General features: G+C 45.9%; 2 protein-coding genes across 3 annotated transcripts; one reads left to right on the top strand and one right to left on the bottom strand.

Annotated features, from left to right (window-relative positions):
* The first annotated feature begins 3,657 nt into the window (after positions 1 to 3,657).
* Positions 3,658 to 18,973, top strand: PINK1 (PTEN induced kinase 1). 2 transcript variants are annotated; one of them, XM_077151012.1, is made up of 9 exons: positions 3,658 to 4,122; positions 8,271 to 8,558; positions 9,153 to 9,253; positions 11,040 to 11,222; positions 11,786 to 11,949; positions 12,998 to 13,125; positions 13,498 to 13,734; positions 14,659 to 14,921; positions 18,952 to 18,973. In XM_077151012.1, the coding sequence occupies exons 1-9, from the start codon at positions 3,727 to 3,729 to the stop codon at positions 18,956 to 18,958; spliced, it is 1,767 nt and encodes a 588-aa protein (XP_077007127.1). In that variant the 5' UTR covers positions 3,658 to 3,726; the 3' UTR covers positions 18,959 to 18,973. The 2 variants fall into 2 exon arrangements, with proteins under 2 accessions (XP_077007127.1, XP_077007128.1); XM_077151013.1 differs by lacking the exon at positions 18,952 to 18,973 and adding an exon at positions 15,471 to 16,041.
* Positions 16,930 to 26,365, bottom strand: DDOST (dolichyl-diphosphooligosaccharide--protein glycosyltransferase non-catalytic subunit). Its single transcript, XM_077151014.1, has 11 exons — positions 26,143 to 26,365; positions 25,799 to 25,909; positions 21,024 to 21,110; positions 20,065 to 20,168; positions 19,824 to 19,918; positions 19,436 to 19,529; positions 19,002 to 19,150; positions 18,448 to 18,595; positions 17,669 to 17,789; positions 17,437 to 17,543; positions 16,930 to 17,346 (listed from the first exon to the last, which is right to left on the bottom strand). The coding sequence occupies exons 1-11, from the start codon at positions 26,294 to 26,296 to the stop codon at positions 17,197 to 17,199; spliced, it is 1,320 nt and encodes a 439-aa protein (XP_077007129.1). The 5' UTR covers positions 26,297 to 26,365; the 3' UTR covers positions 16,930 to 17,196.
* Between the last annotated feature and the right edge of the window lie 1,604 nt (positions 26,366 to 27,969).

The raw sequence follows: 27,969 nt of genomic DNA, 5'->3' as shown, positions 1-27,969 counted from the left end.
AACTCAAGAGAACTGATGAACTGATGTGATATCCTATAGTGGACATGCCACACAAGCTGTGGCATCATCCTAAACCCTGTGGAAAAATATCACACCCTGGGAGATTAAAGAAAGCCTTGTAGTTACAACACTAAATATCTCAGAGAGTCTTTTGCTCCTTCTCAGTAAACATTAAAGAGAAGAACTGTAGTGACGATAATGAGACACCATGAGCAAAGCACATGAGTAGATTTAAACTGTAAATGAGCCCCCATCTAAGTTTCCACCAGTGGGTCTGTGGTGCCTAGAATGCAAAGTTTTCCAAACTTCTTCCTTATCTTTCTCCAAAGGACAATTTCAGCAGAGTATTTAAAATGGTAAGTCGAATGTCTGAAATTGATTAAAAATAAAGACAATAATCTCTGGCTTCCATGTGCCTCTATAAATAAATTAGAAAGAAACTCTATTTATGTTTCTCCCAAATAAATATGATGGGAAATCACAGTAACCCTGCTATTTCTCCTTTAAGGGAGGAAGAATCCACCCCATGGCCAAGTCAGCCTGGGGGCCAGAACTCTTAGACCATTAAAGAATCCCTTCCCTACCCCCGGCTACTACCTACATGTCCCTGGACAGCATATGAGGAGGAAGAAAGGGATGTGAAGCCTTTTGCTTGTTCTCTCTCTTGGTGTCCTGCCTTTTCCACTGAGCCATCATCAGAAGAATTTAAGTAAAAACTGGCTCAGAGAGAGGATGCCCCCCAATGTTGGCTGGCACTCAACAGTGGAAAGTAGCCTCCTCAATGTTTTAGAAATAGGCTGCTTGAGACATACAACACTGGAGAGCAAAGTACCATTCAAGCTTATAATGTAACAAAGTACCACATCAAGCTTAATTATTAAAATGTATTTAATGATAATTTCAATGATAATTAAGTAAACTTTGAACTTTAATGCACCATTCAAAAGTAAGTTCATTTAAAAAAATATCTGAGACTATAATTTAGACTGAATTTTTAAAATTTTTCATTATATTAAAAAGCTTTATTATGTAAAAATGCTTATTGAAATACAGCATACACACAGAAAAGTGCACAAATCAGAGTGCACAGCTAGATGAACCTTCGTGCTGTAAAAATATCCAGATCAAGAACAGAACATCCTCCAATCACTTCTCAGGCAAGCCCTGCCACCTGTCCAAAGCTTGGAATTGCCCCAGGGCCTGAGGCACCCAGGCTGAATGTGCAGGTCCCAGCTATGGGGAGAAGAGGCATTTAATGGACTTTGCCCTGTGGGTTTTCAAAACTGTATGGGTCTGGTGACCCCTGTTCCTTCCTCCCTGTGGAAATGGGTATACGTATCCTATGAATGTTCCTCCTTTGTATGTTGGCAGCAAATAACTTGTTTTGAGTTTTTACAGGTCCAGAGCCAGAGGAGAACTTTGCCTTAGAACAGACCATGCCTGTAACTAACTTTGATACAGTCTCTAACTTTGCATTTCATTTGAATTGCTACTGAAATGGTTGAAGGTCCTCCGATATTGTGAGGGAATTAATGTATTTTGTATATGGGAAAAATATGTCTTTTTTAGGGTCCAGAGGGTGAAATGTGCTGGTTTGAAAGGATATATGTCCCCTAGAAAAGTCATGTTTTAATCTAAATCCCATTTTGTAAAGGCAGAATAATCCCTATTCAATACTGTACGTTTGAATCTGTAATTAGATCATCTCCCTGGAGATGTGATTTAATCAAGAGTGGTTGTTAAACTGGACTAGGTGAAGGTGTGTTTCCACCCATTTGCATGGGTCTTGATAAGTTTCTGGAGTCCTATAAAAGAGGAAACATTTTGGAGAATGAAGGAGATTTGGAGAGAGCAGAGAATGGCACATCACCACGAAGCAGAGAGTCCATGAGCCAGCGACCTTTGGAGATGAAGAAGGAAAACGCCTCCCAGGGAGCTTCATGAAACTGGAAGCCAGGAGAGAAAGCTAGCAGATGACACTGTGTTCGCCATGTGCCCTTCCAGCTGAGAGAGAGAAACCCTGTGTTTGCCATGTGCCTTCTCACATGAGAGAGAAACCCTGAACTTCAACAGCCTTCTTGAACCAAAGTATCTTTCCCTGGATGGATGCCTTTGATTGGACATTTTTATAGACTTGTTTTAATTGGGACATTTTCTTGGCCTTAGAACTGTAAACTAACAACTCATTAAATTCTCCTTTTTAAAAGTCAAAAAAAAAAGAGAACGGAACATCAAGAAAGAGAACATCACCAGTTCTCCCCTAAGCCAGCTTGTGTCCCTTCTAGTAACTACCATCCCAAAGACAACCACTGTCCTGGCTTCCAACACCATAGATTTTGTCTACCACTGAACTTCATGTAATGGAATCGCACCATATTGACTTCTTTCTTTAGATAAATGGCCAAAAAGCACATGAAAAAAAAAAGCTCTATATCATCAGCTGCTAGGGAAATGCAAATCAAAACTACAACTAGATACCATTTCACAGCCACTAGAATGGCTATTATTTAAAAAGTGGAAAATTACAAGTGTTGGAGAGGGTGTGGAGAAACAGGAACATTCATTCAGTGCTGGTGGGAATGTAAAATGGTGAAGTCACTGTGAAAGACAGTTTGGTGGTTCCTCAGAAAGTTAAGTATGGAATTACCAGATGACCTGGCAATCTCATCCTAGGTATATACCCAAAAGAATTGAAATCAGGGCAGTGGACAGACATGTATAGGGTACCTTGATGGAAATGTTTTGGTAATGGATGGTGTCATAGTAACACAACACTGTGAACATAACAGCACTGAAATATATATTTACATAATTTGAAGGTGGTTAAAAGGGTAAATGTTAGGTTATATATGGTAACAGAATAAAATTATTTTAAAAATATAGGACTGTATCCACAGCGAACCCTATTGTAAATGATAGACTATAGTTAATAGCACAGTTACAAAAATGTTCTTTCTTGAATCATAACAAAGGTACCACAGTAACGCAAGGTGTTAATGATGAGAGGGGGGTGTAATATGGGAACTCTGCATTTTATGCCCGATTTTTCAACTTCTTTAATAAAAAAAACGCTCCAAAAATTAAAAGGAGTTCTTAACTCAGAGACAGATGCAGAAGTATTTACTAATGAAATAATATGATGTCTGGGACATGTTTTAAAATAATGGGGAGTAGTGGAGAAGTAGGGAGGCGTAGATGAAAAAGATAGGAGCTGTGCCTCTGTAGGAGCGGAAAAGCATTGGGGAAGGCAAGGACACAGGTCAGGCCAACATATATTATAGATGTATATGTATTTTCCCCCCACGTATATTTTAATCCCAACTCATGACCTCGAACGCCACTGCCCCTTCTATGGCTTAGTTCTCTTATCTATAAAATAAGGCTGGTGAAGGGAAGATTAAATAAATTAACATATGTAAAGGGCCTCGCACGATGGCTGGCAATAAATAATAAATATTCGTTTCCTTTCCCAATTTCTCGATTTGCCCAGGACCAGCGACGTTCACCGGGAGGTTGTGCCTGGACACACAACCAGCCCCTACCCTGGGCCTGGTCTGCCAAAGGCCGAGAAACACTGGCGGGCTGCTGCGCGCACAGCGCCCCCGCGCGCCGAGGCGGGGAACCGCCCCCCGCCCCAGCCGGCCCCACTCGCGCCTGCGCAGAGGGCCGTCCCGGGGGTTTGTTATTGTTGTGACCGGCATCCCGGGACGGGGTCGCGGCGCCGCCATGGCGGTGCGACAGGCGTTGGGACGGGGCCTTCAGCTGGGTCGAGCGCTGCTGCTGCGCTTCACGGCCAAGCCAGGCCCGGCCTACGGCTGGGGGCGAACCGAGCGGCCCGGCCCGGCGGCGGGCCGGGGCGGGCGAGAGCGCCGGGGCCGGACCGCTGGATCGGGCGCGGAGCCGCGCAGGCTCGGGCTCCGGCTCCCCGACCGCTACCGCTTCTTCCGCCAGTCGGTGGCCGGGCTGGCGGCGCGAGTGCAGCGGCAGCTCGTGCTGCGGGCTCGGGGTGGCGCGGGCCCTTGCGGCCGGGCCGTCTTCCTGGCCTTCGGGCTGGGGCTGGGCCTCATCGAGGAGAAGCAGGCGGAGAGCCGGAGGGCGGCTTCGGCCTGTCAGGAGATCCAGGTGAGCGTGGCCGCAGGCGGCGCCCGGAGCCACTCGGCCCTGCGGGTGGGGGCGTGGCTTGCGTGGGCGGGGTCAGGAAGGGGGTGGGGCCGGAGAGCCGGTCCCGAGCTGGAGCGGGAGGGGTCAGGGCGATCTGTCTTCTTTGGACCGAGGGCCTAGATCTACCATTATCCCAGCCGAAAATGCCTTGGAAATCACCAATTAAGTCTCATTTTCGCATTATTGATCAACTGATACGGATGGAGCCAGCAACTCACTTTTTTTTTTTAATTTATTTTAACATTTGTTCCCCCTATTATTTATTTTTAATCCATATGTTTTAGTCATCTGTCCATAAGGTAGATAAAAGAAGCATCGGACACAAGAGTTGCAAAAGCTATATCATTATACAATTATCTTCAAGAAGCATGGCTACTGGAACACAGCTTTCCAGTTTCAGGCAGTTCCCTCCAGCATCTGTTATACCTTAACTAAAAAGGTGATATCTATTTAATGCATAAGAATAACCTCCAGGATAACCTCTCGACTCTGTTTGAAATCTCTCAGCCATTGACACTTTATTTAGTCTCATTTCTCTCTTCCCCCTTTCAGTCGAGAAGGTTTTCTCAATCCCTTGATGCTGAGTCTCAGCTCATTCTAGGATTTCTGTCCCTCCTTGCCAGGAAGGTCCACACCCCTGGGAGTCCTGTCCCACATAGACAGGGGAGGGTGGTGAGTTTGCTTGTTGTGCTGGCTGGAGAGAGAGGCCACATCTGAGCAACAGAAGAGATTCTCTTGGGGGTGACTCTTAGGCCTAATTTTAAGTAGGCTTGACCTATGCTTGGTGGGATTAAGTTTCATATGAACAACCCCCAAGATTGGGGGCTCAGCCTATCAGCAACTCACTTTTATTTTACTGTTTTTCCCTTCTTCAAGCAATATGTATTCTAACATTTAATGACAACTAAATCTAACTCCCATCCCTTGAGGTAGTTGCCAGGCCCAATTTATGAATGAGGAGATGTATTCAGAGAGTGCAGTAACTTACTCATAGTCACCCAATTAATAAAGGGCTCAGAGTCAGATTCCAAAGCCTGTGCCCTTTACCACTGATCCAGGCTTCCACTGTCAGTGATAGCCTTGAAACCACCAATGAACAGCAGGAGGAAACATCAGACCTAAAGTTTTAGTTAACCTGTGTAGAGTTACTGTGGGTGATTGGATACACAGGGTTTTTCAGGCTTTTTAAATGCTTAAAATAGTCCAGAACCTCTGTTTTTACTGAATCTGCTTCCTGGGAGTTGGAGCCACTGACTGATTTAGTTCAGCCTGTGTTCACAGGTTAGGGCTGAGATGGGGGGAAGGTGACGTGACTTACCCAAGGACACAGAGCTGGCTAAGGACCTAGGGGTATTTCCCACGTTTCCTGGTTTCCAGTCCAGTTCTAATTTCTCACCACTAGATTGCCTCATGTTTGCGCTCTGGCCATTTTGGGTTGTCAGATGACATCTGGACTTGTCCCCTGTCCTTGCCTTCAACCAGGCTTAACTGGCAGAAGTCCTGCTTAAAACTAGAGGGGCTTTTTTTTTTAGATGACTCAGCACATGCCCTCTTCTCATACTTCACCCTCCTATGTCCTAAATTTTTAATTAGTTGCCAATTAATTTCACATTAAAAAAAAAGTGAGATGTTTGACTTCTGAAAAAAATCACAAGAGGTGGCACTCTAGTGTTTAAATCCATATAGTATCAGACTAGAGTAGAATAGTGGCTGCTCCGTTTAGATGAAGACATGCAAGAAAACTAACAATTCACTTATAAAATAGGCAAAAGACACGAAAGACATTTCACCAAGAAGAGATGCCAAATGAGCACATGAAAAGACATGCAAAATTGCTAGCCATTAAGGAAATGTAATTTAAAACCACAAGATATCACTTTATACTTATTAGAACAGCTAAAATTAAAAATAGTGATAATTCCAAATGCCAGGGAGGATGCAGAAAAACTGGATCCCTTACACGCTACTGTTGAGAATATAAAATGGTACAGCCACTCTGGAAAATAGTTTGGCAATTTCTTACAAAGCTAAACATATACTAACCATACAACCCAGTCGTTGCACTCTTGGGCATTTACCAAAAAACTTGTACAGGAATCTTCATAGCAGCGTAACTCATAATAGCAAAATAGAGGAAATAGCCAAATGTCCTTCAAAGGGAAAAAGCTAAACAAACTCAGGTGTATCCATACAATGGAATCCTACAGGACAATAATTTAAATGTGAAATTAATTGGCAACTAATTAAAAATTTAGGACATAGAGGGTGAAGTATGAGAAGTTATTGTCATATGGAGTCAACTACTGATATATGTCATAACTTACACAAACCTCAGCGACACTCATGTACTTTGAAAATAGCCCATCTTAAAAGGTTTCATGTTGTGTGATCTCATTTATATAATATTCATGAAATGATAAAACCATAGAGATGGAGAATGATGAGTGGTTGCTAGAGGACAGAGATGGGGGTAGCGAGCACTGTAATTGCAGGAGAGTTGCAGGGATGAAACAGTTCTGTATCTTGACCGTGGTTGTCATTACTTGAATATGTACATGGGATAAACCTGCACAGAGCTGCACACACCCAAATGAATCAATGTAGGTGAAAAAAAAGGTGACAACTGAATAAAGTTTCTAGTCAACAATAGTGTACCAAAGTCAGCTTCCTGGTTTTGCTATTGTACTACAGCTATATGAAATGGCACTGTTCAGAAAAGTTTCCACAGAACACTACTATTTTTTTGCAACTTCCCATGAGTCTATAATTATTTAAAAAAAAAAGTTAAAAAATATATATTAACTCTCAAAATCAAGGTTGATAAAGGATTATCTATAAAATGTTGCTTCCACTCCAGGGAGTGTATAAATTAGTTGACAAGGCAAGATAGACTTTCATTTTTTTGTAGAAGTTAGAAGTTATAACGCACTGTATATTAGTTTATAGCTACTAAGTACTTTAGGAAACCTCTTTCCCCAGAAGAAGAGGTTACTGTGGCCTTGGGTCGTGGGGGGCAGTTATGAGGGAGGAGGTCCTTGGGCTCGGACTCGGTGGATGAGTAGGGATGAGCCAGGCCGAGCAGTAGAGTAGAAATAGAAGGAAGGAGAAGAATGAACAAAGGGTCAGAGAGGCACAGGGAAGGTCAGTACACAGCACACAGACCAGTTGGGCGAAGCTATCTCCTTGTGGGAGAGTTGGCTAGGCTTTTGATCCGAAGCCTGTGGGAGCAGTGTGGTTTAAGCTGGTTCAGGCCAGAGAAGGAAGTTGGAGTTGGGGGGAGCCTAGAGATGGGTCCCGGTTAGATTGCTGCCCTTGGGGGTCTACAATGCTGTGATCCTGGAGCACGTGGGTGACAAGCCGTGGGATTGGAAAGAAAGGGATCAGCAGATCAGACAGGATTTGAGGAGCAAGGTGGAGCCTGGGTGACCGGAGAAATGCTGTTACCACTGCCGAAAGTAGGCAAGACCCTGTTTTCAGGCAGGCGGGCTCTTTCTCCCGGGCCCCCCAGCCCCACCATGCCTGCACTTCCAACCTGTTTTTGTCAGCACTCTGGTACTTTTGTTTCCTTTCCAAGCGGAGTGGGCCTATCAGCTTCCTGAGAGGAGAGACAAGACAGGACTTCATACATCTCTAGAGATGCTCCTGATTTCACCTCCTTGCGTGCAAAATCAACCTGAGGTCACTAACAAGTGAAGGGTTTGACCGTTTATCGTATGCTCCTGCCCAATCACAGCTCCTGGTAACTGTCTTTGCAGAGAGAGTTCTTGCTGTAATCAATCACCATAGTTGTGTGGGGAGAGAGACAGGCAGCAAAGGAATTTGGAAGTTCTGGTCTCTTAACTAATATGCAATGTTTAGTCTCTGATTGCAATGAAGTGACAGAGTTTGAGAAAAATTATTCTGAATAATCAAAGAAAGTCAGGAACCTTTTCTTTTCTTTTTCCTTCCTGAGCCCAGGAGGGGCAGTCAAACTCAATCTGGATGTTTTTTTATTGGGCTTGACCTTGGCAGTAAAGACTGCCTCGCCATACCTCTTTCTCATTTCCCTTTCTTTCCTTGAGCCTTACTATAGGCTCCCTGGCTCACTGTGCATTCTTTGTTCCTCACAGGCAATTTTTACCCAGAAAAATAAGCAGCTGCCTGACCCACTGGACTGTAGACACTGGCAGGGCTTCCGGCTGGAGGAGTATCTTATCGGGCAGTCCATTGGCAAGGGCTGCAGTGCTGCTGTGTATGAAGCTGCCATGCCCTCAGTGCCTCAGAACCTGGAGGTGGCAAAGAGCATCGGGCTCCTTACAGGGAGAGGCCAGGATAGCATTCCACAAGGGGAAAATGAAGCAAGAGCTCCACAGGCCTCTGCCTTTCCCTTTGCCATCAAGATGATGTGGAACATCTCGGTAAGGATGAGGCTTTCATCTTTAAAGTAGGCATTTCACAAAGTACCAATCTTAGTGGACCTGATGGGCTCTTCCTACTGAAAGATAGATAGGACAAAAGGTAGATAGGAAAAGACCCAAATTCTCCACAGCAGGGCATTTATAATTAGGTATATTTACCCTCTTAGCAAGAAAGTCTGTCACCTTGTGTCTCAGATTTTAACATGTCCGCGAATCACCTGGGGATCAGGCTAAAAGGCCGAGTCTGATTCAGTACGTCTAGGATGGGGCCTGGGAGTCAGCATTTCTAACAGGTTCCCAGGTGATCTGCTGCTCTGTGACCACACTTTGAGTAGCTCAGACCTAAACCATTGATTTCTAACCTGTCAGTCATGGCCAGTCAGTTCCTTCTAGGTCTGCAGTCGCCACCATCCCCTCTGCTTCATAAGACCTGCCTCACTGGAGAGGAGGAGCCATGCCCCTTTCCTCCAAACTCACCCTTCAGTCCCCCCTCCAGATCACAGGGATCCTAGTCACCTCCCTACTCTCATATCTTGGAACTTGCTCCCCTGCTTGGGTCTGCATAACTGTGGGCTCATTATACATCTGTTCCAGGCCGGCTCTTCCAGTGAGGCCATCTTTAATGCGATGAGTCAGGAGCTAGTTCCAGCCAGTCGAGTGGCCTTGGCTGGGGAGTATGGAGCAGTCACTTACAGGTAAGCTCCTCTGGTCCATCTGCCCACAGACTGACCATGACTTATTTGACAGCAAAATAGTTATCTGTGTCCTCGGCACAATGACTGACACACATAGAGATGTTTGCTGAATCACGCAGTTAATCGGGGATTGTCGGGTGGTGGGTTATCTAGCTTGAGAAAGACTGCAGATCACCTGACTCCATCTGATGATGCAGATGGTAGCTTCACATTGGAGTTGGGGAGAGAAGGCCATCTACAAATGCCCGATTCAGTATGTTGGAAAATTGACCTGATTTCTTTGCTCCTCATTGGAATGGTGAGGACTGAGTCACAGAGAACACACAGGTGGAGCACCACCTAGCGGTCCCACCTGAACTCTGCACGCCCCCCCAAGAAAGTGACATGCGTCCCACTAAAAGTTACAGTACACCTGCTGTGCCAAGCACTGATCTAAATGCTTGCAGCTTGTATTAGAGATGTTTTTTTTTAAAATGGTCTCTTCTCCAGAAGTTTCCCATATGGCAGAGCAGCCAGAAAGTCCAGAGCAGCACTGAGTGACAGCGGCTAGGACTGCATGAGCTCAGGGCACCGAGGAAGCCCAGGTTGTGGGTATGGGGGTCATTCAGAAAGGTGCTCAGTGGAAGGGGCAGTTTATGCTGCATTTGAAGGACGAATAGGCATTACCCAGGCAAAGGAGGGGGAGAAGAGGTATTCTTAGGAGGGGAAAGAGCAGGTGAGCAGCTCATGGCAGAAAGGCCACTTATGCTCACTTTAATACCTGTTGTATTATTTAGGGTTTTCTAGAGAAACAGAATCAACAGGATATATCCATAGGTAGAAAATTTATAAAAGTGTCTCATGTAACTGGGAATGTAGAGTCCAAAATCTGTAGGGCAGGCTGTGAAGCTGATGACCTCAGTGGAGGGTCTGGACGAACTCCACAGGAGAGGCGCGCTGGCCAAAGCAGGAAGAGAGCCTGTCTCTTCTGAATCCTCCTTGAAAGCCTTCCATTGATTAGATTAAATATTACTCATTGCAGAAGACACTCCCCTTGGCTGATTACAAATGGAATCAGCTGTGGATATAGCTGACATGATCATGATTTAATTCTATAAAATGTCCTCATCATAACAGGCAGGCCAGTACTTGCCCAACCAGACAAATGGGTACCACCGCCTGGCCAAGTTGACACATGAACCTGACAATGACAACCAGGAACTATAAGTATTTGATAAAGAAATGAGTGAATCAGTGAATGTCAGTGTTCTAGTTTGCTAGCTGCTGGAATGTAACACACCAGAGATGGACTGGCTTTCAATAAAAGGGAATTTATTTTAGTTAACGTACAGTTCTTCAGAGGAAAGGCAGCTAACTTTCAACTGAGGTTCTTTCTTACGTGGGAAGGCACAGGGCAATCTCTGCTGGCCTTCTCTCCAGGCCTCTGGGTTCCAACAACTTTCCCCGGGGTGATTCCTTTCTGCATCTCCAAAGGCCTGGGCTGAGCTGCAAGTGCTGAGCTGCTTTTGCTGTGCTACGTTGAGTCTCTCATTTAAGCACCATCTGATTAAATCAAACATCATTCATTGCAGCAGGCACGTCTCCTAGCCGATTGCAGGTGTAACGAGCAACAGATGAGGTTCACGTACCATTGGCTCATGGCCACAGCAATAGAACTAGGCATGTTCGCCTGGCCAAGTTGACACCTGAACCTACCATAGTCAGTTTTATTGTGGCTTTAGATTATCTATCCATCCATCTGTTGTATCTGATACTGAACTCATGTTTACCCCACTTGACTGAATAGAAAATCCAAGGGCAGTCTCAAGCAACTAGTCCCTCACCCCAACATCATCCGGGTTCTCCGTGCCTTCACCTCATCAGTGCCACTGCTGCCGGGTGCCCTCGCTGACTACCCTGATGTGCTGCCTCCACACCTCCACCCCACTGGCCTAGGCCATGGACGGACACTTTTCCTTGTTATGAAGAAGTAAGTGGTGGGGTTTGGCAGGGCACTGGAGCTGCTTCATCATTAGAGTGGGAGCTGGTTCCCCCACTCCCACCTCTCACATGGGTACCTTAGCATGGGGTTTCTGAGAAGACGCTCATCACACTCCGGGAAATAATACCACACAGTGGGAGTGCATCAGCCGTAGAGAGCATTTTCTCTTGAACATCATTTTTCTTGAAAACAAAATCTCATCTTCAGCCACAACATACAGTCCTTAATTTTACCCTAGTAATTTTGGCATATTTGACTATCACTCCTTCGCAATGACTTATCTATTTTCAACATACACGTGGTTTTCCTCCTCACCCTTAACATTATTGTAATGGATGTTTGAAAAAAATGGGTATTTGTACAGTTACTTCCAATATCTGGAGCCCAGCTCTTCTTAATTTCAGGATGGTGGGAGGGTAGGAAGAGAAAGGATGCTTTGGGGGAGAGGAGGAGCTCCAGGAAGAAGAGGAAAGGTCATCATCCTAGTAGGGAAAAAGGTGGCAGGATGGTTGATATGTGATAGCCAGAGGCCCTGTCCTCCTCTCCTGCAGCTATCCCTGTACCCTGCGCCAGTACCTTCACATGAAGACTCCAAGCCCCCACCTGGCCACCATGATGACCTTGCAGTTACTGGAAGGCGTGGATCATCTAGTTCAGCAGGGCATTGCCCACAGAGACTTAAAATCTGACAATATCCTCGTGGAGCTGGATGCAGGTGAGTGCCCTGCTGCAGCCTCAGAGCTATCCTGGGTGCAATAGAGTTTAGGTCTGGAAACATTTAGGACTCTTCAGGTCTTTTGTGGGCTTTACGTACTATTACAGGTCACTGCATCTTAATTTAGCTCTGGATGCAGTACATGAGCAACATCTTTCAAAATGGAAGCTTCCGTTCTCTCAGTCGGATTTGTGAGGTGATAGTTCACAGCTCTCAAATGGCTTTCTGTTGCCTACTTACAGAACAAAAATCTCAGTGGTGGAAGTTTTCTTTAATAAAGTAGAAAGGATGGTAAACTTTAGCTCATTTAAAGAATTTTCAAACAGTGAAAGCTGTCCAAGTGTAAAATCAGTTTTTGGAAACAAGGAGTTCTGCATCACTCTAAGCATTCAAGTAAAAGCTGTATGGCCATTTGGGGATATAGTAGATTCATCTGATAAAAATTGAACTAGAAGACTTAACATAATTAAGAATGCAATTAGTGCCTGTCACGGTGGCTTAGCAGGCAGAGTTCTCGCCTGCCATGCTGGAGACCCAGGTTTGAGTCCCAGTGCCTGCCTATGTAAAAAAAATTTTTAAAAAAAGAATGCAATTAAATTACTGGAGAAACTGATTTTTGAAAGGAACTGTGTGTGACTCCTTTTATAAGTAACTAATTCCCTGTGTATCTGTTTCTTAGGTTTGGAATTAGGGGTTTCAAGTTTGTATCAAAGACTTGTAGAGTGAAAGGGCTCTTAGAGGTCATTGAACCAAGCACCATCTGAGGAGCGCATCATGAGCAGATCCTTTGGTCTTGGGATGGCTCCAACTACCAGAAAATGATTTAAATTGAGCTAAATCTTTTATCAGTTTCTTGCCTGGGGGGCTTTGATTTCTTGGCGGCACTTCCATAGTCATGTAGCTGGCCCTCCTGGGCCAACACTGAATCCCTGATAGTCCTTTTCACCCATGTCTTGATGACAGATTTAATAGAGACATAGGAGGACCTCTAAGAGGGAAGGAGGTGGCAGGAGCATCAGTTGTTGATCTCTGCGGCTTCCTTTTCCAGATGGCTGCCCCTGGTTGGTGATCACAGACTTTGGCTGCTGCCTGGCTGATGAGAGCATTGGCCTGCAATTGCCCTTCACCAGCTGGTATGTAGATCTGGGTGGAAACAGCTGCCTGATGGCTCCTGAGGTGAGTCCCACTGAGTGTGTCATCCATCATCAGATGACATTTTTCCATGTGATTCTCATTACACGATAGAATGAAATGTGATACCTCATTACTTATTCAATACCTCCATCTTTTCTGACTCATAATCTGACACAGATCCCTTCCCTGCCACTTTGCTTTCATCTGGATCTCCCTAATGTTCCCAGGAGAGGCAAGTTTTGTGAGCATACACTAGGCAGCCTGAGCAGATTCTTCTGCATCTGAGCCATAACTAATTCACATTCTGGGCCCCTGAGGATGGAGTTCAGATGAGCACGTGAATCAGGTGATGTGCAAGATGGTGTTTAGATTAGAAATGCCGGCATGACTGACCTCCCATTGCTTTCTGAACAGGTATCCACAGCCTGTCCTGGCCCCAGGTCAGTGATTGACTACAGCAAAGCAGATGCCTGGGCAGTGGGAGCAATCGCGTATGAAATCTTTGGGCTCTCCAATCCCTTTTACGGCCAGGGCACAACCCACCTTGAAAGCCGTGGTTACCAAGAGGCCCAGCTGCCTACACTGCCTGACTCAGTGCCTTCAGATGCAAGACAGCTGGTGAGGTCACTGCTCCAGCGAGAAGCCAGCAAGGTGAGGCTGCTCTTCTAGCTGTCAGGTTCTGCAGGCGTTGTGTGGCTGGAAATCTCAGTTCATGTTCCAGGGGGAAGGTCAGGTTGGGACAAGCCTTTCAGTGACCTACAGAGCCTCTGGCTTAAAGGCCAATTTCAGTAGAACACATAATATATTTTAGTTTAAATAGGAGTAGGGGCTCTAGCCACTAAATCACTAGTCAGAATCCCAAAAATTCAACTCATCTTGGCTTTTTGGTTGCTTACAGTCAGAAGAAAAAGGATGTACTTTTGAAAAATGTTTAATGTAGATGTAGCTTGTGGAAACAGCTTAGATCTAGTCAGACAGACAGGAAAACATCTCCTGAGAGCAGATCTGGACATTTTTAAACTAATAAAAAGGAATTTAAAGGCTACTATATTTGAAACCATCATTGAAGTGGTGGTGGTCAAGTGCCAGTGGCCTGCTTAGTGGAAAAAGCACAGAGAGACCTGGGTTCAAATTACCGTTTTAGCACTCAGCACTTCCTTCTTACTGCACATAGCATGTTATCTTGATGCTGGTAGCTGTTGCATGAAAGTCTGTTAAAATAACCACTCCCAGTGAGTGAGGAATGAGAGACAACTACCTGACTTAGCATTAGGGGCCAGGCAGTGCACGTGCACAGGAGGCAAGTGAACCTACCATGATGAGCAAGGAAGTTCCAAATGATGCAGATGGCCCCCATGCAGATGGGTACATGAGAAAAGCCAGAGGTATGGGGAGAGAACAGCCAATATTTGTCAGTTTAGTGAAGGGTACCAGTAGGAGAGGTAAGTGTAAAGGAAGAATTTGATTGGGGTCAGATAATATGAGACCTTGCAATGACAGTCTGTTAACAGAATGGGTTGTGGGCATAGCCTTTATTATAGGTGTTTTCAGCTTCACCTTCCCTTCCTATTTCAGAGACCATCTGCCCGAGTAGCTGCCAATGTACTTCATTTAAGCCTCTGGGGTGAACATATTCTAGCCCTGAAGAATCTGAAATTAGACAAGATGATTGGCTGGCTCCTCCAACAATCAGCTGCCACTTTGTTGGCGGACAGACTTACACATAAGAGCTGCGTGGAAACAAAAATGAAGATGTTGTTTCTGGCTAACCTAGAGTGTGAAACCCTTTGCCAGGCAGCTCTTCTCCTCTACTCCTGGAGGGCAACCCCACTCTGCAAGTAGGTAGTGAATTACTAAAGGAACTTAAAAGCATTTGTGTCATGATGATATCTAAATGCAAAGGGAGGGAACTCTGAGGTGCAGGAAGGAGGGAGGCAGGAGAAAAGATGGCACAGGAAGGGCTGGTCAGCCAAAGAGAGGACTTCTGGCTTGGCAAGTGTGGAAGGAACATCTGGAGTCAAAGTTCACGGTCTATAGCTACTAATTCAAGCTGGGTGATTTTGGATGAATCATATAACTTCTGTGGACTAAAGTTCCTTTACCTGTAAAATCAAATTGGTCTAAATCAGTAGTTGGCAAACTTTATTCTGTAGAGGGCCAGGTAGTAAATTCTGCAGGCAGTCACAACTACTCAGCTCTTAATATAGCATAAAGGCAGCCTGAAACATGTAAATGAACTAGTGTAGTGTTCCAATAAAACTTCACTTACGGATACTGACATCTGAATTTAATGGGTCACAAATACTCTTTTGTTTGTTTGTTTGAACTATTTAAAACCATGAAAACCATGGTTTTAAAACTGGCTTGTTTGCCAACCCTTATTCTAGATGAATTCAGAAGATCTAACTCTGGGAAAAAAAAAGTGATCGGTATCTCTGTGGACAAATCCAAAGGAATGAGTTCTCTGTGCCAGGTGAGAAGATTTACTCAGGTGTAATTGCAGACCCAATTCTAAACCCCAGAGTTCCACAGAACTCTGGAAAGTTAACTGTAATGGCTGAGCCGCTCCATTAGAGAAGGTTGGGCAGAGGAGGGTGACTCTTGAGTCCCACATTTTGAGGATCCAGGCTGAGGTAGCGGCTGCTGGCAGAGTCTTACTGTGACATCAGCCCCAGCATGGATTGTCACTCACTTGAAAGGAGCAGCCCCCAGCTGCAGCAAACATCTAAGTATGGCCTGAGAAGTAGGGAGCCTCCCTTCACACTGAAGTTACACATTGGACGTGGGGGTGTTTTTGAGAAAGTATTTCTAAAGAGCGTCTCTGACTACTGAATTGAATCTAGCACAGTGATAATAATTGATGAAATAGAAGTCAACAGTGTGGTTTTAAGCTTGATCTTCCTTTTGACTAATATGTCTTATAGGAATTGTGAAGAATTAAATGCAAATTTACAACTGTGTGTGCCTTGAACTATCCTGTGTGCCTAGAACTGAATATGTGATTTTGGTTTTAGAAGTGATTCTTATTACACCCCAAAGACCAGAAGATTTCATGGGCACATGCCAACAGTGGGTACAGGATTTCACATACTTTTATGTTTTTAGTTTCCTAGGCAGCCCCTGCAAATACCATGAGATGAGCTGGCTTGAACAATGAGAATTTACTAGCTTAGTTTTAAGGCTGAGGAAATGTCCAAATCAAGGCCCTGTTTTCTTCCTAAAGACCAGCTGCCAGTGATCCTTGACTCCTGTCACATGGTAAAGCACATGGCCGCATCTGCTGGTCTCTCCCTTCTGTTCCAGGTTTCATTGCTTTCAGCTTCTTGCTTCTGTGTCTCAGTCTCTCTGTATTCATTCCATTTATAAAGGATTCCAGTAATAGGATTCATATCCATCCTGAATGAGGCAGGTCACACCTTAACTGAAGTGATCTCATCAAAACATCCTACTTACAATGGGTTCATACCCACGGGAATGGATTAAATTTAAGAACATATTTTTCTGGGGTACATACAGCTTCAAACCTCTACACTTACATGCTTTTCAGGGACAGAGTCATTGCCTAAAGTAAGGTGAACATATACTTAAGGTTATTTTCAAACAAATAATTCTATAATTTTATTATTAATTCAAGCACTGTGATCTTAGATCTACCATTTTAGCAGTGCCCCCACTTCGTGCATTATTAATCCTACTATATCCCTTAAGAAGCTAGGCTACTCTATCATTTCATAGCTAAAGAAAATAGAGTCCAGTCTTGGGCAAAATTAGAAGCCACTTACTATTTTGTATCCAGTCATTCCTGAACAGCATCCCCACCATTAGCAAAACACAACAGGAGCCAGATGAAGTTTGAGGGTGATGTTTCTCTTTATTTTAGAAATGAAGGTGACTATACACATGAAAAATGCCACACAGCAATTCAAAGGGGAAAAATTTACATAAGAATCCTTACCACCACCCCCACCCCCCCACCCCCCCCCACCCCGCCTTGGTACTCAATCCTACATCTCCCACTGAGGTAAGGCTGTGCCATTTTCCCACGGCTTTAAAAAAAACCCACCTACTAAAAACTCTCCTCCCATGCTAAAGGAGTCCTGGGGCCCCGGCCCCTCAGTCTGACTTCTCCTTCTCCTTCATGTGTAAGAAGACGAGGCTGAAGATGAAGAGCCCTGCCATCATGGAAAAGGCACTGGCATAGTAGGGGTAGGCTGAGGGGATGAAGCGCTCGTACTGTGTGTGCTGGAGAGGCCTCACCGACACCTGCAACAGGACAGAGGTGGCAGTCGGGTCACCGAGGAGTCCAGGCGGACAACCGTGGCTGGTGAAAGGGGACTGACCCCCTGTGCTTACCTGAGTAGAGGAGTACAAGTGCGTGTAGCCCAGCCGGTTGTAGTCCACTTTAAACTGGAACACACCGTACACATCAGGCAACTTGAACTGGACACTGTATTTGCCACCTGAGGAAGAACAAACACAGATGACTAGAAGGGGGTTCCCAGGGTGCCTTCCTGTTGGGCCTCGAGAGCAAGCAAAGAGATGAGACTGTCTTCCTGCAGCATCTTCTTGCAAGAATTACATTTACCTTTCTTCTTCAAGAAGGTCCTCACAAAAGGATCAATGCGGAAAAACTCCAGCTGAATGTCATCACCATCAAAAGGGACCCATCTGCCATCTGAGAGCTGTTCAATCACAATGCTGTATTCCTGAGATAACAGGGTGGCCAGAGACTGGATGAGTGCTTTCACCTCAGAGTGGCACTTAATTCCCACCCCAGGAAAACAGCAGGAACTCCCACGAGCTGTGGAAACCTGTGAGGACCCTACCACCTATCCCTGAACGGGAGCTGAGGATACTCCTTGGGAAGAGAAACTTACATAACTCAGCATCTATCTTTTTTCACAGGCCCAAACTCCTTAGCGTGGCCCATCAAAACCTGGACCCAAACCACTCCCCACTCCCAGAATATGCCGAGCACTTTCAAGCATCTCTGCTTCCATATATACAGCTCTCTTGCTTTTTCCCCACTTTCCTTGCCTGACAAATTCATCCTCAAGACCCAACTCAAATGCTGCTTCTCTTGTGACTCCAATATCTGGGCAGAGATCATTTCAGTGAAGCCCCACCCATGTCTGCACTCCTATGGCAACACCTATAGCTCTTCAAAAGAAGGTATCCTGTCAGAATATGGTTTGTGTGCCAGGCTCTGCATCTAAGCTAACTTTCTTAGGGGCAGAGGTGAACCCATTCATCCTTATTTATGCCCTTAAGCCCAACACAGAAGTGTTTAATAAATGCTCATTGGGCTCAGCTGAAGCAATTGAGCTGAAACTGCAGTGTCCTCCTACTCCAAAAAGCTCTTACCACTAGGTCGGTGACAGTGTAGGCATTGGGTGGAGCTGTCTCGCCCACCCGATGATGGGACACAGGCCCCACGCGGAGGACGCCCTCCTCCTTGAACACCCAACGAGACAGGGCCACAGCTAGCTCATAGTTGCCTGTCTGGGAATACCTGCAAAAGGGGAAAACGAGGGCCTGCAGCCCAGAACCAAATTCCCTCCCATAGTGTCTAATCAGCAAGACGACTCACTCACTGTCCCCCAGGATGAAATGCACTAAGCTCATCTCTGCCTTTAAGCCAAAGGGAACATGGAGGAAATGGGGGAAGTATGGGGTGGTGTTGCCCTGGTGTTACCATCACAATAAATATTCACATTTCTAAAAAGAATGACAGAATGGTATTCTTTACAAAGTTTGGAGGGCCAACATCAGCAATGGAGAAGCAAAGTAAAGTCTTCAAATAACTTTAAAGCACTTGAAGATACTTAGCCTCTGACACTGAGATAAAAGGCTCCTTCCTCCCCATAGGCACTGACCCCACCACCTGCACCACGTGCCCTGAAGCCTCCTTAATCTACCTCTGGGAGCCAGGTGTGGCCTTCTGCACTGCTGAGTTGAAGAAGGCATCACTAAAGAAGTCGAGGGAGCCGCTGAAGATGACCCGGGCGTTGTTCCTGGCCTGGAGCCCAGCAATGAGGAGGGTGTTCTTCCCCACTGCATGGGGATACTGGGAACAAAGTGAGGTTGTCATCCAAGGAGCACCAGCGTAAAGGAAAGCAACTGGCCTCTGAAGCAGGAGGACAGCAGGCCAGACCTAACCACCTTTACCTAAGCCCCGCCTAAGAGAGGAAAGAGGAAGTTGAGATGGCTCCTGCCTACTTCTTTTCCTACCAACTTTTCATTTCATCTGCTTCACCCAAGTGTGCTTTCCTGCTCTGCTCTCATTTTCAAATAAAGTAGTTTGCTACTGAGTCCAGGAGTTGGAGACTTAAAGGCTACAAAGGCCTCTCACCTGGGTGATTGGTTTATCCGGAAAAAAGGAATAGGAGGTGGAAGAGCCTGTCAGGATGTCCAGTACCAGAGGATTGTCAGGATCAGCCACCATCCTGTTAAAGGAGAAGAGAACAGCCCAAACTTGACCCCACAGCTTAGCCCAAAGGATATGGAGTCCCTGAAGGCCATTTCTTCCCAGGTTAAGCCCTGCTTTCTTAAGAACCAAGCACTGAGGCACTTTTCTTGCTGTAACAATGGAGTTTGACTCTTAATGTCATAAATTAATCTCATCCCCATCCTCTTGGGAAGGGAATGCTCCAAAATAATCACAGGTTTGGGAGGATTTCTTCAAGAAAGTAACCATTCTTCCCCTAGGTTTCTGCTGGCCTCTCTCCCTGGTCACTTACCCAACACCTCGGAAGAGGATGGGATTTAGAGATGATTTCCCCACAATGGTTGGAGCCTTCAGCAAGTTCTCTGTGTCCGCCACAATGAGTGTATGCTGCAAAGAGCAGAGGGAAAGACAGGTGGTCAAGAAAAGTTTCCCCTGAGCCAGGGAGTCCCTCTTGCTCTCTCTTGGTCTCTGGGATAAGTAGACCTCTGCTGCATGTGCCTGGCGCCAGAAAGTGAAAGAGTAGGCCTGATTACCTGGCCAAGGTCTGAAATGTCATAGTTGTGGTGGTCAATGACAGCCGTTTTCTCCTCATCAAACTCGATCCCGCACTCACTGCCCAGCTCTCGAAGAGGGTCACCTGTATAGACCCAAGAGATGTTTGGCTGAGCCCTTATGGGAGACCTGGACCAAGCAGGGTAACCTGATCTGGCATCCTTGAGTCTCACTCTAACCATCAATCCCAGAGCCCTGCAGCTCCGACAGGCTGGGCTCAGTCCCTGGCTCAGCCCCTGGACAGCAGCACAGTATTTCACTAACAAGGATTAGAATCTGAATTGACAAAATAAAAACAACAACCTGGCCCCCTCTCTCCACAAACACAAAATGACCCTTGTTCTACTACAAAAGCCCCTTCAAGCAAGGTCATTACCTCAGGAAGACTTGTCCCAGTAAGTCTGGACTTACAAGGTTTTTTCCTCCTCACTATCGCCCCAGCAAGAAACCCACCTCATTAGAAGGAATATGCTTTTAAAAATTGATATAAAATTGTCCAAGTGTGGCTAATTATCGAATGTGGTCCTTTAAGGGGCTGGGTAATAGGTCACAGGGGTTCAGTATGCTATTCTCCTACTTCTGAATATCTTGAAAATATCCAAAGTAAAAAGCAAAAGAAATAAATCTATCAAAGGCCTTGGGATCTGTCTAATTAGCCTCCCCCTACTTGCTGCCTTCTTGTAAGGGGAAGAGCCACCAAAACCCAAAACTAGACCAACCAACCAACCAACCAAGCAGAGATCCCAGCCCTTTACAGGACCACACCTCACTGCCTCCGGTTATGGGGAAGCACAAGAGGGACCAGCTGGCTTGGCAGCTCCCTGCCTGAGTCCCTCCAAGGCCTGCCTAGAGAGCACTAACTGCAGCTTCCATCTGTCAAGCTCTCCAAGTGCCCATGAGAAATGGTGGAAAACACCAGAACTTCCCACATCAGACTTACCAATGTCTGAGCTGGCAGCTACCAGGACACTGCCTCCACCGTCAATAAAGGCACTGATGGTTTCCACATTGATGTTGCCCCCAAAATCTGAAAGAAGGCACCAAACACAGTGACCCAGAAGGTGTCCTCACTGTTCCTGACATTTGAGGGAACTGCAGACCCACCACAAGCAACCACAGAATAGCGCCCTCCAGAGGCCCAAAACAAGAGCAACATTTACCATTACTTTGATAGCAATTAATGTAGATGAATTAGTCAAACATCTAATTATATTTATCAAATTAGTGATATAGATTATGTTCACTTAGAAATGCTGCACTGTCACACTGACATTTCATTAAACAATTTTATTCAAATTCACTGCTTGCATCTTTGACATCACTATTTTTGACACCACTAGCATCACCATTAGGTCACGTAACAGTTTTCCAGAGTTCATCAACTTCACTTCTAAGTTGTTTGAGAAAGAGCATTTCTGAGTCCGACATTCATAGAGTTGATTTTTCTATTAGTCCTATAGATTTATATCTATGATATCCATAACAGAACCACTTAGTATACTGCTTATTTTAAAGTGATAACCAAAAAGACTCATTAATTTCTAACATTTGTAGTCATGAGCTCATACTGGTCAATCGATTTCGTCAGGTGACTGCCATAAGCATCCCAAAAAACACCGTGGGATTTTTTCAGCTCAAGAGTCTTCCCCAGCATGTCCTCTAATGTTCAACATAAAGTAATGGGGGGAGTGCTCAGTAATTTATTAAATAACTAAATGAGTAATTATTTATTATGTGTTGAGAAGGTAAATAAATGGGACAATGGAGAGGGGTGTATTATACAAACGTTGGTCAGGGAAGGCTTCTGGTAAGTGACATCTGAGAAGGTGTGAGAGTGAGTCGGGCAGTATGTGGGGTAAGAGCATTCCTGGCATAGAGGATAGGTGCAAGTCCCCACAGGGGGTGAACATGCTGCCCAGCAAGAAGGCAAGTGGGGCTCAAGTGGAGAGAGAGAAGTGGCAAGTAGCAGTGTGTGAGGCCAGGGTTGAAGCAAGGAGGGACGTTCATGGAGGGCTTACTGGCCGTGATGAGCCACTGGGGGATTCTGAGCAGGACAGAGCCATGGTTTAATTTATATTTTACAAGGATGACTTTGGCCATTGGGTAGAGAGGGTGATGAGGGTAGAAGCAGAGTGAACAGTGGTTTAGAAAGCTACCATAATAATCCAGGCAGGAAACCATGGTGACTGGCCCTAAGCAGTAGCTGTGGAGGGGAGAAGGGGTGGAATTCTGGATATACCCGGAAGGGAAAGCTGGCAGGACTTGCTACCGGATTGGATGTGGAGTAAGAAAAAATGAAAGGCATCAAGGATGTCTGGCCTGAACAACAGGAAGAATGGGAGCGCCATTTACTGGGACTGGATGCAGAAACCTGCCGACTAGGCAGCTGGATATGAATCCACACTATGACTCTGTAAAGATCTGAAAATGAAAACAGCTCTCTTTCTGAGGAATAATTTTCAAGAAAAATAACCCCCCAGGAAATGCCTTACCATTATCATCAGACGTAGAACAACTTGCATCAGGGGTTCTTTATCTCACACCACATTTAGAAATCCACCTATCTACTCCCCTAAGAGATACCAGGTAGTCTTAGAAAACTCAAGAGTGGCTATCTGGTATAACGCAGGGTTCTCCATGAGAGGCATTCTGCCCCCCAGAGGACATTTGGTGGTGTATGGAGATATCTCTAGCTGTCACACTGTGGGGAGAGGGTGGCTATTGGCATCTAGTGGTTAGAGGCCAGGGATGCTGCTAACATCCTACAGTCCACAGGACAACCCCCACAACAGAAAATTATCTAGTCCAAAGTGTCCACAGTGCTGCTGTTGAGAAACCCTGGTACAACGGAAGGAACACAGGCTCTGAAATGAAGACAGCTGGGGTCTTTCTGAGTATGTTTCCTTTTCTCTAAAGCAGGGATCTGGTTTCTACCTTGTATAGAGATTGTGCTAATGGTCCTGTCTCGGCAGCCATTACTGCATACAACTTGGAGCCTCCTGGTCCTGAGACGGCAAGTGTGTCAGTTTGCCGCTATTATGTGCCCCAGAAAAGCCATGTCCTTTAATCCTCATTCAGTATTGCTGAGTGGGATCTTTTTTGTTTCCATGGAGATGTGACCCACCCAATTGTGGTTTACATGGAGATGGATCTCCAGCCATTCAAGGTGGGGTTGCTTTCTGGAGACTTTTCAAACGGAACCATTTTGGAAAAAACTTTAGAGCCACCAGAAACAAAAGAGCCTACAGAAACTTCAGAACAGAGCTGACTCAGATGCCAACACTTAGAGAACAGAGACACAGATGTCTGGAGATGCTTGGGGCCCAGCAGACGTCATCATGAGATATTAAGCAAGCCAGAACCTGGAGAGAGTCAATGGAAGCCAAGAGATGAAAGCCAGCTCTGGAGAAGCAAAATGAGGAACCCCTACAGGAACAGAGGCTAAAGGCAATGGCGCCCAGGAGCAAGGGATCAGCAGCTGCCAGCCACGTGACTTCCCAGCTGAAAGAGGTCTTCTAGACCCATCAGCCTTTCTTGCATGAAGGTAACCTCTTGTTGGTGCCTTAATTTGGATATTTTTATAGGCTTAGAACTTTAAATGTGTTATTAAAGTCACCTTTTTAAAAGCCATTCCAGTTCTGGTATATCACATTCTGATGGTTTTACAAACTAAAACAGCAAGGAATGTACGAACACATGGAGAGGGAAGCCAGCCAGCCTCCTCACACCTGAGAGGGTTAAAGGTAATCACGATGCCATGGAAGGGTGCTCAAAGCAGGGCCCAGACCTCTACCAGGGACTCTCAATAGATGAAAGCCTTCTTCCCAGGACTGCCCAAGAGAGGATTTCCTGCAAAAGGGTTTCCCAAGTCACTGGGGGCACAAAAAAGGACATTAGTAATATAGGAGCAGGGTTTTAAATAACACTGAATCTCTGGGAAAGTTATTGCATTCCCAATTATTTTTCAAGCTTTCTCCATCAAAGAAAATGTCTTAGTTTGACACTAGTTTCAGTACATCTCTAACACCTGCTGATCTCATATTTTGGGAGAAAGCCTCAGGCTCCAAGCCTTCAGCAGGCAACTGTATCTGTAGAATTTAACCACAGTATTTAGCTTTTATTTATTCTATCTATTTTCATATATTCTACTTCTATCAAGTGATACTGGGTTTCCATTTTCAGTGGCAATACTGGGTTCATTATTGATTTCCTTTTAAAATGTTTATTTTAATTTTTAAAAAGTCGATTTGAAGCAAAATATTATGTAATTATTAGAACAGGTGATATGGAATATGAAAAAATCAAAAAGGAGGTACAGAATTGACTAACATTTGGGAAACACTGTTTTAGGCTCTCTGAAATATCTCCCCACCAATAGCCTCTCTCAACCTTCTCCCAAACCATCTAACCCAGGGTTTCTTTCCTTCTCAGCAAGCTCCAGATCCATCTGCAAAAGCAAACTTCTCTATGTCTTGCACATCCCAACAAAGTATCTGGTAATTCATTTCGTGTCTTTATTTTTATTTCCGCAAAGACAAGACTACTCAAGGGCAGGCTCTCTGCCCTTAATGTCTCACCCAGTCCACTGTTCAGTACCTACCTGAGAACTCTAAACACAGCAGAAACTGGATAAACGCCCATTAATCAGCTGAAGGCTCCATTTCACCTACCCAGTACAATCTGGAATCACATCCACCCAACTACCCTTGCTGAATGCAGTCTCATATGAACTAAAAAGAATAAAGCAGCTACCAATGAAGCAAAAGATTTCTTAAGCATCAAGGACTGAAAGGAGATAGCGCTCCTGTTTTAACGCAGACAAGAACAGCTTAAATCCTTTGAGAAAAAGGTAAACTGAAGCAAATAAAAGGAATGACTAGGATGCTCACAAAAAAGCAGGACAAAAGAGAAATGGCCACAGGACCTGGGGCTATTTAGTCTGGAGTAAAAAATAACTGAATAGGCTATAATTACTTTGCAGGCTATGTTTCTAAACAAAATAAACATTAGACAATAAATCTAATTCACTCTTATTCTAATTATAGAATAATTCTTAGTCTAATAAGGCCCAGGGAAGTGAAATCCATTTCCTATTCACCCTTCTCCCAAAATAAAATAAAAAAATAGGAGACAACTTTCAGTAAACATAAGAAAGAACTTAATAGAATGGTGTTGAGGACGAAGTGGTGGAATGGAATGTCTCATAAGACAGTAAGCTGTCTAACACAGGAATATAGAAGCATAAATCCAATAATCTGAAGATGTTTATTCTGGTCAACAAATATCAAAGACTTATTAAATGTCAGCCCTGTGCTAGGAGCTGGACCTATCCCCACGCAGTGTTACAGGGGAGGCTGGACTGGATAATCGTTATGGTTATTTTTCAGCCTGGGACTACAAATCTATTTGAATTCTTAAGCTCAACTGCCACACTGCCTCTTTACAGCAATACGTATTTATAACATGCATTTTCTCTTTCTAAACAAGCAAATCCAACCAGGGAGGGCTCCATCTTTTCTATCGAGTCCTTCATGGAGAAAACTCCCAACAGAGCAAAGCAGCAGGGCACCAGGTTAAAAATGAACATTTTCCTTTTCCCTGCTAGCTGCAGTGCTCACGGCTGGTAACCCATTCTGGTTACCATGCCGCGGAACCGCAGAAAGGGGTCGAGAAGTCCCGGGCGTCGAATCCCGGACCTGGAGGCGCAGTCCTTACCTTCTACAGAGGGGGAAAAAATGATGAGATTGTCATAGAGGAACTCTCCGTACTTAATGAGGGACAGGCTGGGGTCATCAGCGGTCTTGAATGTGAGTTCAAAGCCCCGGCCTGGACGAGAAGAAAACAGGTGGCTGAGGCAGACGGGACGCAAAGAAAATTCCCGCTGAAGAGGTCACGACACGCCGCGCGCGCGCGCACTCACACACAGGCGGGAGGCCAGGCCAGGACGGCCCGCTCGCGGAAACCGACGGGGAGGAACCGTGGCCGATGCTCTTGGGCTCGGGAGCCTTTCCAACCCCAGACCCTCCCTCACACATCGCCCGCTCGGACCCGGGTCTCACTCTTCAGACTCCGGAAGAAAAGCGAATGCGTCTCCCGCACATTGAGGTTGTCCAGCAGCACTAAGGTGCGGGGGCCGCTGGCGCACACCGCGCCAATCAAGAGCAGAAGCAGCCACGAGCAGGACCATGAACGCGCCGCGGAGCCAGGCTCCATCTTCCTCTGTCCGGCACAACACCCAGTACCTGGAGACCGGAAATGCCCTCTCTCTGGCCGCCCAATCGTGTCTCGCGGTCGTGGAGTACAACCCGGAAGTGATCGTGATAGGTCGAGGCCTAGAGCCGCTGCTTTGGCAGTGAAGGGTAAGGAGCAACGCCGGAAGTGCCTAGTTGGAGGAAAAATCGCTGAACTTTATTGGCGGACAGGGAGTGAGGCTCCGCCTCTCCCACGGTAAAGACTCAATCCTAGCGAGACAGCTCTGCAACCGCGGCCAACCAACAAGACCGAGCGCCTTTGACCCCGCCCAGACGGGGTTCCCACCTTCTGGTCCGGAAGTGTCTTGCCGCAGTGACCAGAGATGTGTCCGGCTTCTCCGCTGCACCCGCTTTGGCCTTCCCGGGCTTGACTGGCGTGTCCCGGAAGGGATCTGGGGCGGTGTCGGCGGCCAATTCGGATCACGTCCTCTATCCTCACTGGCGATGTCCCATAACGAATCCCAGGACAGACTCGGGACTAGGAATCAGGGCTCCCCTCCACCATCTCCAGGGAGGAAGGGGCTGTAGGAATAGGATCAGGGACCGGGCGTTATGAACCTCATGGACCCGGGGTCTTGCGACAAGGCTGGTCTGGCCTGCCGGGTGGCCACGCTGGAGGCAGCGTAGACTAGCGGCAGGTCTAGCCGTGGAATCAGTTTCCAAGCCCCATCACTCACTAGTCCTGTTACCGGGCATTCCGCTTCTCTCCAGGCCAGATTCCTCATCAGGAAGTAGGGATAATAGCTCGGTCCAGCACTGTGTGTGCCTTTGGGATGGCCATTTAATTATCTCCTCTCTCGGCCCGTGTGAGGACTAAAGCAGGTTTTGACGCGTTAATGCCAAGTGAGACTAAGCATCCCCTCCATAAAATGCTGGCTCCCACCCCATCTAGGCTGACAAAGAGACCGCCCGGCTCACCTCACACAGGTCGAAGTAAAATCTACCATAAGCAGCTCCAAGACTTAAGCTGTTCTGTGGGTCCCAACTACAATCTAGGGGTGGATGGTGAATGTTATTGTGGCGAGAGAAAGTGGCAGTTTTCTGACCTGTTACACTTGTTCTGCAAGAGTCTCATTGTACTTCCTCCCTCCTCTCACTAGGTAACCCCAAAATAGGTCTCTCACCCCTAACTCCTGCACAGTTGCCAAGCTCTCCAACTCTTCTGCAGACGATCTAAGATCAATCCAACTCAAACTCAGCCCCTTGCTTAAGATCCTGCCAAAGCTCAGCGGCCCCCACAGGCTCTTCACTTTTACTCATCTTGATGAAGTGATGAGTTCCACACATCCGTGGAACAGGTATCCTCCAGCCTCCTCCCCACCTCCAAGCTTCTGCTCACACAGCTCTCACTACCAGAAGCACCCTCCCCACACTCCCACCCTGTATGGGAGCCCAGCCAATGCTGCTCCCTTCAGAAGCATACTCTTTTTTTTTTTTTTTTTTTTTTTTTTTTGGCATGGGCAGGCACTGGAAATCGAACCCAGGTCTCCAGCATGGCAGGCAAGCACTTTGCCTGCTAAGCCACTGTAGCCTGCCCCAGAAGCATACTTTTTATTCTCCATAAAGACCTGATACTGCCTTGGCCTGGCCCTTTGGCTCAAAGGAGGCTCTGCAGCCTGCCTCTAAGCACTTTCC

This window comes from Tamandua tetradactyla, chromosome 2 (assembly GCF_023851605.1).
Source record: "Tamandua tetradactyla isolate mTamTet1 chromosome 2, mTamTet1.pri, whole genome shotgun sequence".
Classification (NCBI taxonomy): Eukaryota; Metazoa; Chordata; class Mammalia; order Pilosa; family Myrmecophagidae; genus Tamandua; species Tamandua tetradactyla.
This window is presented reverse-complemented; position numbering and strand designations above follow the sequence as displayed.

Excerpts from the sequence above, each read along its gene's own strand:
- PINK1 (XM_077151012.1), top strand. The coding sequence starts at position 3,727 with ATGGCGGTGCGACAGGCGTTGGGACGGGGCCTTCAGCTGGGTCGAGCG. Across the intron at positions 9,254-11,039 it reads TATGGAGCAGTCACTTACAG|AAAATCCAAGGGCAGTCTCA; the intron begins GTAAGCTCCTCT and ends TTGACTGAATAG. Across the intron at positions 13,126-13,497 it reads GCTGCCTGATGGCTCCTGAG|GTATCCACAGCCTGTCCTGG; the intron begins GTGAGTCCCACT and ends CTTTCTGAACAG.
- DDOST (XM_077151014.1), bottom strand. The coding sequence starts at position 26,296 with ATGGAGCCTGGCTCCGCGGCGCGTTCATGGTCCTGCTCGTGGCTGCTT. Across the intron at positions 19,530-19,823 it reads ATCCTCTTCCGAGGTGTTGG|GATGGTGGCTGATCCTGACA; the intron begins GTAAGTGACCAG and ends CTCCTTTAACAG. Across the intron at positions 19,151-19,435 it reads CGGATAAACCAATCACCCAG|TATCCCCATGCAGTGGGGAA; the intron begins GTGAGAGGCCTT and ends CTTTGTTCCCAG.